This window comes from Mesoplodon mirus (genome assembly GCF_964341445.2).
Source record: "Mesoplodon mirus genome assembly, chromosome: 13".
NCBI lineage: Eukaryota > Metazoa > Chordata > Mammalia > Artiodactyla > Ziphiidae > Mesoplodon > Mesoplodon mirus.
In genome coordinates this window covers 48,370,162-48,386,897 of record NC_138989.1, presented here as the reverse complement: position 1 = coordinate 48,386,897, position 16,736 = coordinate 48,370,162, and the positions used below count along the sequence as shown (strand labels likewise).

Here is a 16,736-nt window from a genome sequence, read left to right as displayed (position 1 = left end):
ACAGGATATTTTTCTATTTATTTAGGTATTTAATTTTTTCAACAGTTTTGTAGATTCTAGTGAAACTTGTTTAACCAAACAAGTCTTGCACTTCTTTTGTTAATTTTATTCCTAAATATTTTATTCTTTTTGATGCCTTTATTAAATTGTATTTTGGATGCCTTTTATTTAATTTTCTTGCCTAGTGACTCTGACTCCAATCTTCAGAAAAGTATTGAATAAAAGTGGCAAAGTGTAGCTATGATTATCTTTTTCCTGATCTTAGGGGAAAAACTTCCTGTAATATCTGATGTTAGCTGTGGATTTTTCACCTTTGTGAAGGAAGTTTCCTACTGTTCCTATTTTGATGAGTGTTTTTATCATGAATGGGATTGAATTTTGTCAAACAGTTTTTCTGCATCTATTGAAATGTGTGGTTAGTATTCCATTGATTGATTTTCATATGTTGAAACATTTCTGGAATACATCTCACTTGGACATGATGTATAATTTTTTTATATGCCACTAGTTTTGGTTTGGTAGTATTTTTGTGGATCCATGTGCATAAGGAAATATTTTGTGTATAATTTTATTTTCTTATAATATTTTGTCTGGTTTTGCTGTCAGGATAATATGGGGCTCATAGAATGAGTTGGCAAGTGTTCTCTCCTCTTCTGTATAATTTTTGGCAAAGTTAAAGAAGCATCAGTGAGGCATTCTTTAAATATTTGGTGATATTCACCAGTGAAGCCATTTGGCCAAGGCCTTTTCTTTGTGGGAGGATTTTTTATTACCGATTAATTTCTTTACTTGTTATAGTTCTGTTCAGATCTTCTGTTTTTCCTTGAGTCAATTTTGATAGCTTGTGGCTTTCTAAGAATTTGTTCATTTCATCCAGGTTATCTAATTTATTGGTAGAATCTTGTTTATAGTATTCCCTTATAAACCACTCTGTAAGATAGTAATACCCTTCTTTCATTCTTGGTTTTAGTACTTGGAGTACTGTCTTTTGTTTTTTGTTCCCTTGGTTAGTACTCATGGGAGAAATAGCTGCTCAGGTCCTTTGCCCATTTTATAATCAGATTATTTGTTTTACTGCTGTTGAATTGTATGAATTCCTTGTGTATTTTGGATATTAACCCCTTATCAGATAGATGGTGTGCAAATATTTTCTCCCATTCTATAGGTTGCCTTTTCATTATGTTGATTGTTTATTTTGCCGTACAGAGGCTTTTTTATTTATTTATATTTATTTTTATTTTTTTAACTTTTTATGTATCATTTATTTTGGTTGTGTTGGGTCTTCGTTGCTGTGTGCAAGCTTTCTGTATTTGCGTTGAACGGGAGCTACTCTTTGTTGTAGTGTGCGGGCTTCTCATTGTGGTTCCTTCTTGTTGTGGAGCATGGGCCCTAGGCGCGCGGGCTTCAGTAGTTGTGGCACGCAGGCTCAGTAGTTTGTCACACGGGCTTAGTTGCTCTGTGACATGTGAGATCTTCTCAGACCAGGGATCGAACCCATGTCCCCAGCGTTGGCAGGTGGATTCTTAAGCACTGAGCCACCAGGGAAGTCCCTGTGCAGAAGCTTTTTAGCTTGATGTAGTCCCACTTGTTGATTTTTGTTTTAGTTGGTTGTGTTTTTGGTGTCATAGCCAAAAGGTCCTTACAAGAACAATGTCAAGGAGCTTTTCCCCTGTGTTTTCTTTTAGGAATTTTATGATTTCGGGTCTTACTTTTAAGTCTTTAATCCATTTCAAGTTAATTTCTGTGAGTGATGTAAGATAGGGGTCCAGTTTCTTTCTTTTGTATGTGAATATCCAGTTTTCCCAGCGACATTTATTGAAAAGATTATCCTTTCCTCATTGGGTAGTTTTGGCTCCCTTGTCAAATATTAATTGATTGTATATGCATGGGTTTATTTCTGGATTCTCTGTTTTGTTCCACTGATCTATGTGTCTGTTTTCATGCCAGTACCATATTGTTTTGACTGTTATAGCTTTGTAACACAGTTTGAAATAAGGAAGTGTGATGCCTCTAGCTTTATTCTTCTTTGTCAAGATTGCTTTGGCTATTAGGAGTCTTTTGATGTTCCAAATGAATTTTAGGATTTTTAAAAAAATTTCTGTGAGAAATGCTATTGGAATTTTGATAAGAATTGAATTGAATGGACATTTTAACAATATTTACTCTTCTCATCCATGAAGAGTAACTCTTTCCATTTGTTTGCGTTCTTCAATCTCTTTCATCAATATCTTACAGTTTTTGGTATATTGATGTTTCAATTCCTTGGTGAAATTTATTCCTAAGCATTTTGTTCTTTTCATGCTATTGTAAATGAGATTGTTTTGTCTGACATAAATATATATGAGGTCATAAGATATATATATATATATATATATATATGATCAGCGACCTCTGATATCTTTTCGTTTCCATTTGCATGGAATATCTTTTTTCATCCCTTCACTTTGAGCCTCTATGTGCCCTTAAAGCTGAAATGAGTCTCTTGTAATAGCATATATATATATATAGTTGTCTTTTTTTTTTTTTTAATTTGCTCAACTACTCTGTGCCTTTTGATTGGAGAGTTTTAATTCATTTACATTTAAAGTGATTGTTGATAGGTAAGGATTTCCTAATGGCATCTTGTTGATTGTTTTCTACCTGTTTTGTAGTTCCTTTGTTCATTTCTTCCTCTCTTGCTGTCTTCCTTATCGAATTGATGATTTTTCATAGTGGTATACTCTGACTCCCTACTTTGTTTCTTTTGTGTATCTGTAATACTATAGGTTTTTTCTTTGTGGTTACCTTAAGGCTTAAATGAAATATTTTATAGATATAACAGTCTGTTTGGAGCTGATAGCAACTAAATTTGAATCACATACAAAATCTCTGCCCTTTTATACCCCACCCTCCACATTTTGTGTTTTTGATGTCACAATTTGCATCTTTTATATTTGGTATCTATTAATAAATTATTGCAGTTATAGCTATTCTAGTACTTTTGCCCTTTAACTTTTATACTGGGGTTAAGTGATTAATATATGCCATAGTACTGGAGTATTCTATATTTCAATATATACTTACTTTTACTGATGTGTTTTATATTTTCATGTTTGTGTGTTGCTAATTAGTGTTCTTTTAACTTGAAGAACTCCTTTCAGCATATCTTGTAAAGAAAGTCAAATGTTGATGAACTCCCTCAGCTCTTGTTTGGGAAACTCTTTCTCCTTCATTTCTGAAGGACAACTTTGCCAGCAAAGAAGCTGAGGTCCTCTGCAGAGCAGGCCACTGTAAAGCATGATCACTGCTGCTGCATGACTGATACTGGTAGTGCCTGCCATTCTTCCTTGTGCCAAGCCATCTTTATACTTCTCAGCTTTGCTGATCTCTGGGTGGGATGAAAACAAAGATGGTCCTTTGTGCAGTGCCCCAAAAGGGTGGGGAAGCTGGTTGCTCACCCTTTCCTAGTGAGAGGAACTATTTTCAGACCAGAGAGTTCCCTCTTGGCACTGAGCAGTGTGGACCTAGGGGGTGGGATTATTCAGACAAAATGAAGCTGTCTTTCTTTCCTTTTTGTGTGGTTATTCTCTGTTGTTGTTGTTGTTCCACTATGTTGCTGAAGTTTTTTAAGTGGACTCTTGAGCTCTCCCAGAGCTATTTTTGTTTGTGGATGGCTGTCTAATTGTTGAAGTTTGTTGGATGGAGTCTAGGGTCTCCTACCCCACCATTTTGGTGATGTCACTCTGGATGATCTCTCTGCTTTTAATTAGCTGCATGCTGTTTTGAATACCTTCTTGTGAGAGTTAAGCCAAATGAAAAACACAGAAAACATCTAAAGATATTCTGCTGTGGGATTTGTTTAATATCGATATTTTAGTTGCTTTTTCAAAGACAGCACTTTCACAACATAGTTTTGTACATTATTTTGCTTATTTTAAAAATGAATATTAACTGTTTCCTGAAATTTTTGTTTTCTTTTAAAAAGACAGTGCCACATCACAAGCTTTGGTTTTATTTGGTGCCCCTAAGGAAGCTGTTGAGATTATTCATGAAAATAAAATGACAAATACTGAAGGTGAGGACTGAATCTAAATTGTATAGTAACCTATATAAGCTATATTTATATTCACTCATTAGTTTGTGATGTCAGTGTTAAATTTTTATTAAGAAATACACTGTAAATATCATTAATAGTTAACAGAGTAATGATATATAATATTAGAATATAATATTTTAATAAATTTTATTAATAGTATATTGTTAATTAAAATTTGGTTCATAAGAATTGTTTACAATTTCAGAAATGTATGAATTTTTAAAATAAACATTTTCTTTATCCTTCATGCCAGGACTGGCAAGTGCTAGAAGCTTTCTAGTTCATTGAGGATATGTTTCTTAGAAGAAAAAGAATAAGGACTAATGTTTTTGGTGTGTGAAATCCAGAATTAAAAATTGTTCATTGAAAATCCATGAAACATTAGCTCAGAAAGTGTTTCTGGTATCTTATGTTGTAAGAAGTAGAAAGAGATGATGAAATGTATACATTTTATGTATAGAGTTTCATATTTGTTTCTTCTCAGATCATGCTGGTGGAGAACTCCATATTTATCAAAATATTTAATCTAAATTTTGGTAAATCTCTGCTCTGCAGGTTGTTAGTTTGACAGGATAAAATTGGGATAAGTTACCCTTCTGATTATTTATCTGTTTCTGTTCAATAGAAATCTTGAATAGAATTTTAATGTTCTGGCTTAGAGTTTATTGCCCAAAGTTAGTTATGGGCCATAGTTAGTTTTAGACAAATTTTTTAAAATATCAAATTATTGATTTATTAACCAATTAATTCAAGACACTGGAATATACATGTGCTATTAGGGTGCAGAGATATTTAAGAAATGATTCTTATATGGAATGTATAATCTTGTAAGCCAAATAAAATATAATTATACACCAATTATTACAACACAATAGAAATGGATGGTTGTATAGAGTAACAACAAAGATGACACAAAGTATTTACAAGGTTCTGCAGCCAATTCCAATGTGTGACCATGGGGTTTCCCCACCACTAAGCCATTCTTGGACACCAGCTGGGTGTCCTACAATTCAGCTCAGTTCTAACATCAGCTACCCAGAGATAGTGTCAGATCCCATAGGTTAAGGGCTTAGTCCTACAAGTCTACCCCTTGCCCCACTTCAGATGCCAGTCAGAAGCCCAGTTTGTCACCTGTGCTTCTGACCAACCACTATAGATTGGTGGTTCCAATTACACCCCTCCCTGCCTTGGTTTTGACTAATCTGCTAGAGTGGCTCACAGAACTCAGAGAAACATTTTATTTAGTAGATCACTGGTTTATTATAAAAGGATATAACTCAGCAACAGCAGATGGAAGAGATGCGTAAGGCGAGATATGGAGGAAGGGCACAGAGCTTACATGTCCTCTCGAAGTGTGCTGGTCTCCCCAAATCTTCATGTGTTCACCAGCCCAGAAGCTCTCCAATCCCTGTCCTTTTGAGTTTTTATAGAGTCTACGTTACATGGGCAAGATTGATTAAATCATTGGCCATTGGCTATTGATGCACCCTCCAACCACTCTCCCCTCCCCAGAGGTCGGGGGCGGGACTGAAAGTTCCAACTCTGTAATCACAAGATTGGTTCTCCTGAGTCCCCATCCTTAGGTGGGGTCCAGAAGTCACCTCATTAACATAACAAAGGACACTTTCATTGCTCTCATCAGTTAGGAAATTACAAGGGTTTTAGGAACTCTGTGCTAGAAACAGATGAAGACCAAATACATATTGCTTATTCTAAATCACAGTATCACAGTAGTGTATGACAAATGAATACTGTGGACAAGAATCTTTAGTGTTTTGAGTAACACCAGTTTGTATGGCCTCTAAGAATTAAGAGGATTGTTAATGGATAAGGACAGATTTGAACTGAATCTTGAAGGATGTATTTGTATATGAAAAGAAATGTGAGGAGGGAAATTAAGCAAGAACCACAGAATGAGTCAAATAATGTGATGAAATAACACAAAATACGGAAAAAATAGATTTTGACTACAGCATAGGAAAGATTCAGAAATTTAAAGATAATTTGTTAAAATAAAGCTAGAAATGATTGAGGGACAGTCAAGAAACATTTTAAATTTCAGGCTCAAAAGTGTGAACTTCATTATTGCTCAGTCTCTGGTCCTATATAGATTCGATTGGAGATATTATGTTACCAAATCCTTTGCTTGGAAGTATGAGTCTGAGTGCACTATGCAGAATTATTTGGTTACAGAAGGAAATATGGAAACTATTCACCTAAACAAATAAGCTGCTGGATAGTTCTCCAGAAAAGATAGGTTTATTTGGGATCAGCAGATTTGGAGTGTGAAACCAGTGAGCCATGTGCAAGTTCCCCCACGGTAAGAGAAGGAGAACTCTTTTATATAAGGGAAAAGGAAGTTGGGAGGCTATAGTAAACAAAGAGCCCATGGCTTTTCATTGGCTGAGTCCTTGCCAGGAAGGAAGAGGAGTCCTTCTTGTTGGACTCTGTTATCATCACAGGGTGTGAGAGCTCCCCCTGCTGGTCTCCTGACTCTAATTGAGGTTTCTGTTTATTAATTGCTATAAAAATGATTATCTTATTATGGTTTGTGCTTAAGGTAATAAGGGTTTGATCTGTGAATGATAAACGGATATGAAAGACAGGAATTAAAGAGATTACAAAGGAATTGTTAAGATTTGGTAAACCGACTGGGTATATTGTTACAGGAACTTGAAAAGGAGGATTCAACAATGGTTTAACTGTTGCAACCTTTGATAATGGGAAGAGAAGTAAGAAAGGAAAGGAGGTTGAATGGAATGAAGATGAGTTTAGTTTTAGAAATACTGGCTTTGCGAATGGGCTTGGTCCTTTTAAGACTACCTCTGGCTTGCTGTCCTTGACAAAGTCCAAATGTTTAATACCAGATATATTGGGGATGGGCCTTAAACCGAAATTTTCATCTTGATATGTCTTTACTCTCTCATCATTCTTTTATTTGCCAAATAGTTCCTGATTATCGACTCTGTGCTAGACACCATGCTCACTGCTTGGAATGTATCAGAACCCTGCCACCCTGCCACCTCCCTCTGTACATCTCCTTAATCTTTTCCAGCTCTATATCTGATCATATAAATGTGCTCATTTTCCTCTGTAGCCTTTCTGACTTTGGCATTTTAGTTTACTGATGTCCTGAATTTATTTCCTTATTTGTGGTATATCAACTTCTCAAAGAGTACATTCTAATTTTAATTCTCTTCCCCCATACTGCATAGGATCTAGCAAGTCCATCCTTCCCTTCCCTACATTCAGTGCTAGGCTTGGGCTCTAGGAAGGACAGGTTTTGGAATACATTTGGCAAGGAGTTCAGTGTAAAGTTAAGTCTAAAGATGTTTACTTAGGAGTCAAGCACTCAGAGGAGATGACTAAGGGAGAGAATATAAAACGGAAAGATTATTTCTTACCAAGTAGTCATGATTAAGGAATATGAGGAGAAATAGGCAATGAGGAAGTAAAAGAAAGCTATTAAAGAAGAATATTTCAAAGAAGTATTTTCTACTATATTCTGTATAATGAGTTAAAAGAGAAGGAGAGTGGTACAAGGTTATTGAATTCTGTCACTAGGGAATGGCTGGTGGTCTTTTTAATCAAACAAATTTGTTGAGGTAAAATTTAAGTATAATAAAATCTACTCATTTTAAGTATACAGTTCAATGACTTTTGACAAATGTATACATCCATTTAACCACCGCCTTAAACAGGATATAGATACTCTTTTCAGAAAGTTCATTCATGTTCTTTGTGGTCACTGTCTCTTCACTCCACCCCTCATATCCACTGATATGATTTTAGTTTTAACATTTAAAAATTTTAAATAAGTGAAATCATTCCATTTGTACTCTTTTGTGTCCAGTTTCTTTCAAAGACTCAGAAAGAGGTCTGTGAGATTCATCCATGTTGTTGAATATATTAGTAGTTTCAATGTTGCATATATTAGTAGTTGTTCATTTTATTACTCAGTAGTATTCCCTTGCATGAGTGCTGTATAGTTTATCTATTCAACCATTGATGGAAATTTGGGATTTTCTAATTTGGGGCTATTATAAATAAAGCTGTTATGAATATTTACACACAAGTCTTTTTATAGATGGATTTTTATTTATCTTGGGTAAATACATAGAAGTGGAATGCTGAGTCATATGATAAGTGTATGCTTAACTTTTATAAGAAATTGCCAAACTATTTTCCAAAAGTCATTTACAGTTCCACCAGCAATATATGAGTTATAGTTGTTCTATATCCTCACTAATATTGGCTTTGCCAGTCTTTTCAATTTTAGGCATTCTAGTGATTATGAAGTTGTACTGCACTGTTAATTAAATTTGCATTTTTCTGATGATTAATGAAGTTGAGCATCTTTTTACATGCTTATTAGTCATTTGTGTATTGTCTTTTGGAAGATTCCAAGTCTTATGCCCATTCTTTATTGGGTTGTCTTCCTATATAGGAAGTTGTAAATTTTCTCTGCACATTCCAGATATGTCATTTGTTGGATATATACATGTTTTCTCCCACTCTCTTGCTTGTCATTTCATATTGTAATATCTTTTTGAGGCATGATGAATGTCTTGACTTTGATGAAGTCAAATTTATTTTTTTAATGTTTCTCTCTCCTCTCCCTTCCTTCCTTCTTTCTTGCCTGTATTTTAAAGATATTTTTCTATTATGTCCTGGCCTATATTGTTTCTATGGGAAATGTAGCAGTTATTCATATCCATGTCCCCTATATGTAATGTGTCCTTTTGTTATCTGGCTTCTTTAAAGATTTCCTCTTCAATTGGTTTTCAGCAGTTTGGCTATGATGTTCCCAGACATAGTTCTCTTCATATTTTAATTGTATGAGATTTGTTGAGCTTCTTGGATGTGTGAATTGATGTTTTTCATCAAATTTTGAGATTTTTTTGGCTGTTATTCTGTTATTTTTCACTCCAAATTTCATTCTCCTCTTCTTCCAGAACCTCAACTTCACATGTGTTGGACTGATGGATTTTTTCCTACAATTCCTTGAGGATCTGTTCTTTTTTGTTCATTTTTCTTTCTCTTCTTCAGATTGGATAATTTTTTTTCAATTTATTTTATTTTTTTATTTTTGGCTGCGTTGGGTCTTCGTTGCTGCACCTGGGCTTTCTCTAGTTGCGGCGAGCGGGGGCTTCTCGTTGTAGAACGCAAGCTCTGGGCATGCAGGCTTCAGTAGTTGTGGCACACGGGCTCAGTAGTTGTGGCTCGCGGGCTCTAGAGCATAAGCTCAGTAGTTGTGGTGCACAGGCTTCGTTGCTCTGCGGTATGTGAGATCTTCCTGGAGCAGGGCTCGAACCTGTGTCCTCTGCACTGGCAGGCGGACCCTCAACCACTGCACCACAAGGGAAGTCTCTAGATTGGATAATTTTATCAATTAATCAGCCCATTCATTCTTTACTTAGGGAAAGGTCTCCTTCTCCCTTCCCCCACCCCCAGTGTATAACAAAACTAAAAGGAACTTTGTTTTTCACAAAAAAAGTTAAAGGTACTTTCTGTTTATCACACAGAGGCTTTGCAAGGAGAAGAAATTATTGCTAAACTTAAGAGCACTAGCTTATTCTACATTTTGGGAAGAAAATCAAGATGTTAAAAGGGATAATCAAATGTGGAAAAGAAATCTGTGTTCAGATAAGTTTTTTACTCAGAGTGCTGAGGTCAGATAAAGGAATGATACAGTAACTGGGATGATGGATGTAAAGGAATTACATATTAAAATCAGAAGAGAAGGAAGGATGGTAGTGATAAAATCTTAAATTATTGGGCCTGTGTGAGTAAATTATGTAAGGATCAAATTCATTGAGCAAGAAGAGTTGACAGTTAATGAACATAAACTGCCATTTGCCCACACAATCAGGCTGTCCGTATTTTTTCTCAAACGAAAGTTTCATGTTGCAGTCTCAACAAACCTCATCTCTGGCCTAGGTCCAGGAGGATCTTGCTCTTATGCATTGATTCTGAGCAAGGAAATTGGAGTTGGGCAGATTTTTTAGAGCGAGTGAGTGTCCTGCCTGAGCTTAATTCTTGAAATACTCACCCTGATCCTTTGTGCACAGGCTTCATGAGGAGGAGCTCTATCCATTTATTTTTAACTAAAACTGTGGCTTCATTGTATCATAGCATTTTAGGTGAAAATGATCTTATATAACACCCTGCCAACTAGTTCATTTATTCAGTGAGAAATCTGAGGTTAGCAACTGAGTAGTTTTAGCTTAAAAAAGCACAGTTACTTATCAGTCAAGTTGAAAAATGAGTGACCATGGACACCTAGTTTAGTGACCTAAGTGTATCTATAATGTGGGCAAAATTAAAAAGAAGTGGAAAGGAAAGTTTTAACTTACACTGTGCATGTATTAGAATAAAGCAGTAATAAGAACTCCTGAATTCTTGTTCTTTCTTGTGCTGCTTGTGATGCCATGAGTTCTATAGACTTTCAGTGCAAAATTTAACTTCACAGTATTTCATTTTCCCCACTTAACCATATGTAAAATGTTAATCCTAAACCATGGAGTGTTATGGAAATTAATTAATACTCACCTAGTAGGTTGAGAATGGCACACGTAGAAAAATGTTAAATGAGTCATTGCTATCCTTGCTTTCTCCACATTTAATGAAGCAAAACAATGCTTTTGAGTATAAGGGCAACTGCCTGGTTGCTAAATGTGCTATATTAAAACCTTATTTCTTGGGGAAGGGTAACATGCCCTATCAGGACGTTTGGATAAGAGATCAATATGTACTTTCTACCAGCTTGTTTTTTGGTCCTTAGACTGTTACAGAGATGAAAAAATATATATATATATCTATATCTATATATATATATATCTATATCTGTATATATCTGTGTATGAACTAAAGAGGTAAAATGGAATATAACACACAAAAATAGTCATACTGAGTATATGTGTTCACTGTGGTCAAAGCATAGTAAAATACATTAGAATATCAGCATTGATATCTTGAAGGAACATTTGAATTTCAAAAACAAGTGATATGTGTAATTTTTGAGAGGTACCCTGAAATATATTTTAAGAACTGCTTCTCTTTATTCTGCCACATTTTAAAAAATATAAAAACAACCTTCATGGTATTGCTTACACTCTAAAGCCAGAGAGATATAGTTCAAGTCCCAGCTCTCTCACATCCCAGCTCTGTGGAATAGGGCAACTTTACATAACTTCTCTAAGCTTTGATTTCCTCACATTTGAAATCAAGAGAATAATCCCATTTCATAAGATTGTTGTGAGGATTAAATAATATGCGACATCAAAAATACTTAGCACAGGGCTTCCCTGGTGGCACAGTGGTTGAGAGTCCGCCTGCCGATGCAGGGGACGCGGGTTCATGTCCTGGTCCGGGAGGATCCCACATGCCGCGGAGTGGCTGGGCCCGTGAGCCATGGCCACTGAGCCTGCGCGTCCGGAGCCTGTGCTCCGCAACCGGAGAGGCCACAGCGGTGGGAGGCCCACATACAGCAAAAAAAAAAAAAAAATACTTAGCACGGTTCCATGTTTGGCACATATTTTAGTGCTCAAAAATGTTTATATATATATATATATATATTTCTATATGGGCTATTATTTTATATATGGGATATGAATATATATGGGATAGAGTAAACACTTATAAATTAAACACATGCCATTTTGACAGAGATTGCATTTTTGGAGGAGAATATTATGAGATATCATTTAAAGATATTTAAAAGATTGCAGTTTAAATGAAGCTATCTAAAATATTTACCATCTCTATGTGTTGACATTGAAACAAAAGGCACAGACTGGAGGCAACAGCATTACTTCTGTGTTCCTCAAGGTTAACTGCAATGAGGACATCAGACTGTTCTCATTGAGGCACCGAGCCTATTCTGTGGCTTACATTTAAGATCAGTGATTGCAGCTGTAATCCAGACCAGTAGAGTCCTTAGAGGCAAAAAGACTGCAAGTAAGCAGTTTGGTGGAGTCGTCACGGACAACTTTGCTGTGCTTCTGCAACCTTCAGTTGATTCGGAACATGCCAGGATTAGAATCACTGAGGCACATCAGACTGAGTGGATTTTATGATGAGTACAACTTGAATGCCATAGTGAGAACATCAGTCACTCTTCGCATGAGACTTCAATTTTTAGAGATGGAAGGTAGAAAATGAGGTTATTATGAGGATGATAGGGACCCGCTTTTATTTTTTTTTCAGCAAGAGAAACCATGCTGGATTTAAGGAAGAACTTCTTCAATGCCTGAGTGGTTAGATATTATTTACATTGGAACATGTGGGGTCTCTTTAAGGGGAGAATTTAAAATACATGTCAAAGTCATTTTTTAAGTGATTCAGGATCTATTTAGAAAAATGGATTAACTGGTTTCTACCTTTTTTCTTTATTTTTTCATGATACTATGGAACACTTTAGCTTTTTAACTTTCTTGAAGTTTTATTCTTCTTAGATTTATTTTTATTTGTTACAGTTTAAGTTATAAATGATCATTTTATTTTAGCTTTCAGATTATTTGAAGGTTAATTCTATAATTCTCTGACATTTATCAATCTGTTGATTAAAGAAAGGTTGAGTGTTAGTACTAGTAAAGCAGAATACTTTTTGTACATTCTGAACATCGGGGTTTACTATTCTGTATATGACTGTGAACTGATGTCCTCTGTCTGCTTTATCTATAGGGGTGAATGAAGGCATTTACTTTAGCCACCCATGCCGACGTAAAAGCTGTGCTTTAGTAAACATCCCAGCACCATGTGTCAACAAAATAATTTCACACATTGAAGATGTGGAGTCTAAAATACAGGAGCATCTGAAACAGGTAAGTGATAATTAACATGCTAACATTTTTGTAAGCTCTATAGGGCCTATAAGCATCTGTTACTTAAAGAACCTGGGGAATTATTATTTTTTTAATGATTCTTGGACTACTTTATAGAATCTTGGCTCAGTTACATAATTTACTAATCTAGACATGTTTTTGATAGTGTCATTTCAGAAGGGTGAAATGACCTTATTAAATAGATTTTTTTTCCCTACGTGTTTGTTCTTTATCCACAGGCAATCATGCTAAGTAGTAATTTCCATAGCCAACTTGACTAGTATATTAAATAGCATTTACATCCCTTTTAGGGACACTAAACTGATTAGATGATTAGCTGAGTACATTGGTGTATAAAAGGATAGAATGCCCTCTTTAATGAGTTATTTTGTTCTAAAGAAATACTCAACAGGTCTGTTAAAAGAGAATATAATGATTCTTCCTTTGTCTTTTTAAACTGATAAAGTTTGCCTTTATTAGTCTGAAGGGAGTTCAATCTTGAAATCACTGAAACTTTCAGTTATTTTCAAAGGATGATTTAGGAATGATTAAAAAACCTTCTCATACATTTTACTAATATTATGTTTCTAAGCAATTAATGCACAACTACACTGCCCAGACAGGAAGATAAGTTTGTCAGAGATTTGTGCTATTTCCCTTCCTTCACCACTGTTACTGGATCTGACTCTGAGAGTGTTCTGATGGGCCCTCATCATGCTTGATCTAGGGTGTAGTTTCCTTCCAGAGTCATTAGAGTGCCGTCTTTAAGATCACAGCCCTTAGAGCCACATGTTCTGTGAACTTAGATGGGAATCGTGATAATAATATTGTGTTAGATAAAGTGCTAGCATATATTAGCTATGTGTATTGTTATTTCTACAATATTATTTATATCATTCTGTATTAGTATTATATTTATCTCTGTTGCTTTTTTATTTCCCCAAACCAGAATACCCCTTCACAGAATGCTTTGCAGGTCACAGGTCTAATAGTGGCCTGGGCCTTGAAGAGTATATTAAATAGATAGAAGAGAATTAATATTAATTAATATGATATGCTGTACATGTCACATGTGTTTTAATTAACAATTATGCATGTTGTTAAAAATGATGAAAATAGATTCATAGGTATTTTAATAAACAATTATAGTAACTGTACTATAATAGCTATTATAAACCATTGTAATAACTCAAAACTGTTGTTGAATTGTTAATGTTATGTCTAACTGATAGATGGGGAAATAATAATTTAAAGTAGTTGAGAATCTTGTTCAAGGTCACGACAGAACTGGGATTTGAACACACTCCCTCTTTTATCAAAGCCCATGTTCATTACCCAATCCTGATTGGGATTCTGAGCAGTTAATGCACTGTTAAACACTATGGATAATGCGCCAGCTAAAATATTACCTTAGATAAAAGTAATTCACAAAATAAGCTAAGATATTTTATAGCTTATCTTCAGGAAAACTGAAAAACCAGCCTTTTTGTGTAAATATATTATGTAAATGAGCCAGCTGCTGTTAAGTTTGTCCATCCACTCATAGACGTTTAACTGCAATTCTGAATCTTGAAAAGAAAATTTTTCAGAGTAGAGTTACTGTGAACATTTTATCTATACTTGTTTTTGCAAAGAATGAGAAGACATGGAAAAATGATGGAAATAATCACCTGGATAACTTCCTATACAAATAAGAGTTTTTGTTTTATTTTTCTTCCACCTGATTCTCCCAGACTGCCTAAGAATAGAGATAGTTTTATTTAATTTGGAATGATCTCTACTAAATTGAAAATTTCTTCTTCATTTAATCAATACAAATCATTAAGATGCTACTATGATTTAAAAGAATGGCTTAGAGAGAAGGTATTTAGAAATGATTCTTTAAAATATAAAGAATATATTGTACAAAATAATAACTGTATCATTAATAACAATGATAATAAAGCTAATGTTTATTAAGTGCTTACTGTATATCATGGGCTGTATTAAACACTTTAATATGCATGATTTTATTGAATCTCTATGGAAACCTTGTGAGGTAGAAAGTGCCATTATCCCCAATTATGGATGAGGAAAATGATTGCAAAGGTTGATTTCTCCTTTCTCCCAGAGCTAGCATCCAGACCAGGTGTGTCTGAGACCTATGACCACTCTGTTCACCACTGTACTGAGTCATCTCTATGTCTGAAGGTATGTCAGCTATGAGGACCCAATAACATGAATGTTCAAATGCTTACACTTGGAAAACGTTGCTTTGCTTACACCATTTTGTATCCGTTTTTAACTCCGAAACCTAGTGTTTGATCATCTGACCCTCTTGACCAAATACTTTGAGTTCTCTCATTCTGTTAATTCTATTTCATTTGAAACTTCAAACTTGACACATCCACCATTTCCCATTCTATCATACCCATTTTCTTTTACTTCCCTGCCTAACCAATTCATCTCTTAAAACACTCACCAACTGGTATATTTGGTCCTTTACTTCTTTATCCTGCCGTCCTTTTAGTCTGACAAAGTGCCAAATCTAATGAGCTCTCTCTGATGGTCAGCCATCTTCACTCCTACAGCCAGGCGGCTGAATAGTGATGGAGAACATTACACAATAATCCAAATCTGAGATATTATGCATTCATGGTTTCCAACCTCAATGGGACCTTTCATAGTGCTCTGAAATTATTCTATTTGTCAATCAGAACTTTCCCTAGTATTCTTTGGTGGCTACTCTAGTCCTCTCTTTTGTTCAGGTTTCCAAATCCTCCACCTCACTACTCAGTCATCTCTTACTTCCCAAAGAAAACAGGAGATAAAATAACAGAAATGCCTCAAACCCCTGTTATCTCACCTATGCACGTCCTTGAATTCCACAAACATAATTCCCTTTGTCCTTCCATGGAAGATTCCACCCCCGCCACAATGGCTCTCCCTTCACCTGTGTTCCATCTTGTGCCTTTGCAAGGATCTTGTTCCATCAGGCGTTGCTCCAACCATCCTATGTTCCAAATCTCCTTTTTTATTAACTCACTCCTGTCAACGTTTAAAATATTGACATTTCTCCTGTTTTCAATAAGTTTTTTCATCCCATACATCCCTTTAAATATATCCCCTTTTCACTTTCTCTTCTCATTCCATGAAACATCTGAAAAGACTTGCCTAAATTTAGTATCTCTGATCCCTCACCTCCCAGTTACCCATTTATTCATTGCAATCTGTATTTGGTCCTCATTATTCTAATGAAAATATCTTCAGAAAAATAACCACTGTTTTTTCTGTTATCTATTGCTACAAGTGTGTGCGCATGCACACTCACACACACAAACACACGCACTCTAAAACTTTGTGGCTAGAACAAGCATTTATTTGGTTACTGTTGAGCAATTTGTTTTGGGCTCAGCTGGATAATTTTGTTGGTTCTTGCCTGGGGCCAATCATGTGGCTGCACATATCTGCTAAGTCAACTGGAAATAGTGATAATGATGGCCTCACGCACATGCCTGGTGGTTGGGAGAGTATTTTAAGAGGACAAATCTCAATGGGTAAGTGCTTAGTAGAGCTTTGCTTGTGTTATGTTTGCTGAAGTCCCACTGGCCAAAGCCAAGCCTATAATCAGTCCCCCTGTTAATCCAGTAGAGTATTAGATAAAATGTGGATGCCAGGGGACATGATTCTTTGGGAACTATTTATATAGCAATTTATTAGCTAGTCTATTGGCAACATGATGAACCATCCATCCAAATGCAAACTATAATCACCAGCTCCCGAAAAGTTTTATTCCATAATGGTATCATGCAGACGTCCGTGGTCACACATACTGCAAAAGATCTGACGCAGGCAAT

General features: G+C 35.5%; 1 protein-coding gene across 1 annotated transcript in view; it reads left to right on the top strand.

The window, feature by feature from the left end:
- Positions 1-3,293: 3,293 nt before the first annotated feature.
- The window catches only part of CCDC178 (coiled-coil domain containing 178), a gene marked incomplete at both ends in the record, with an annotated part of 366,144 nt that continues 352,701 nt past the window's right edge, over positions 3,294-16,736 (top strand). The window contains 3 exons of the mRNA XM_082640606.1: positions 3,294-3,306; positions 3,965-4,054; positions 12,761-12,900. Of these exons, the coding sequence (XP_082496732.1) occupies positions 3,294-3,306; positions 3,965-4,054; positions 12,761-12,900 (243 nt within the window). The remainder of the gene's footprint in view (positions 3,307-3,964; positions 4,055-12,760; positions 12,901-16,736) is intronic.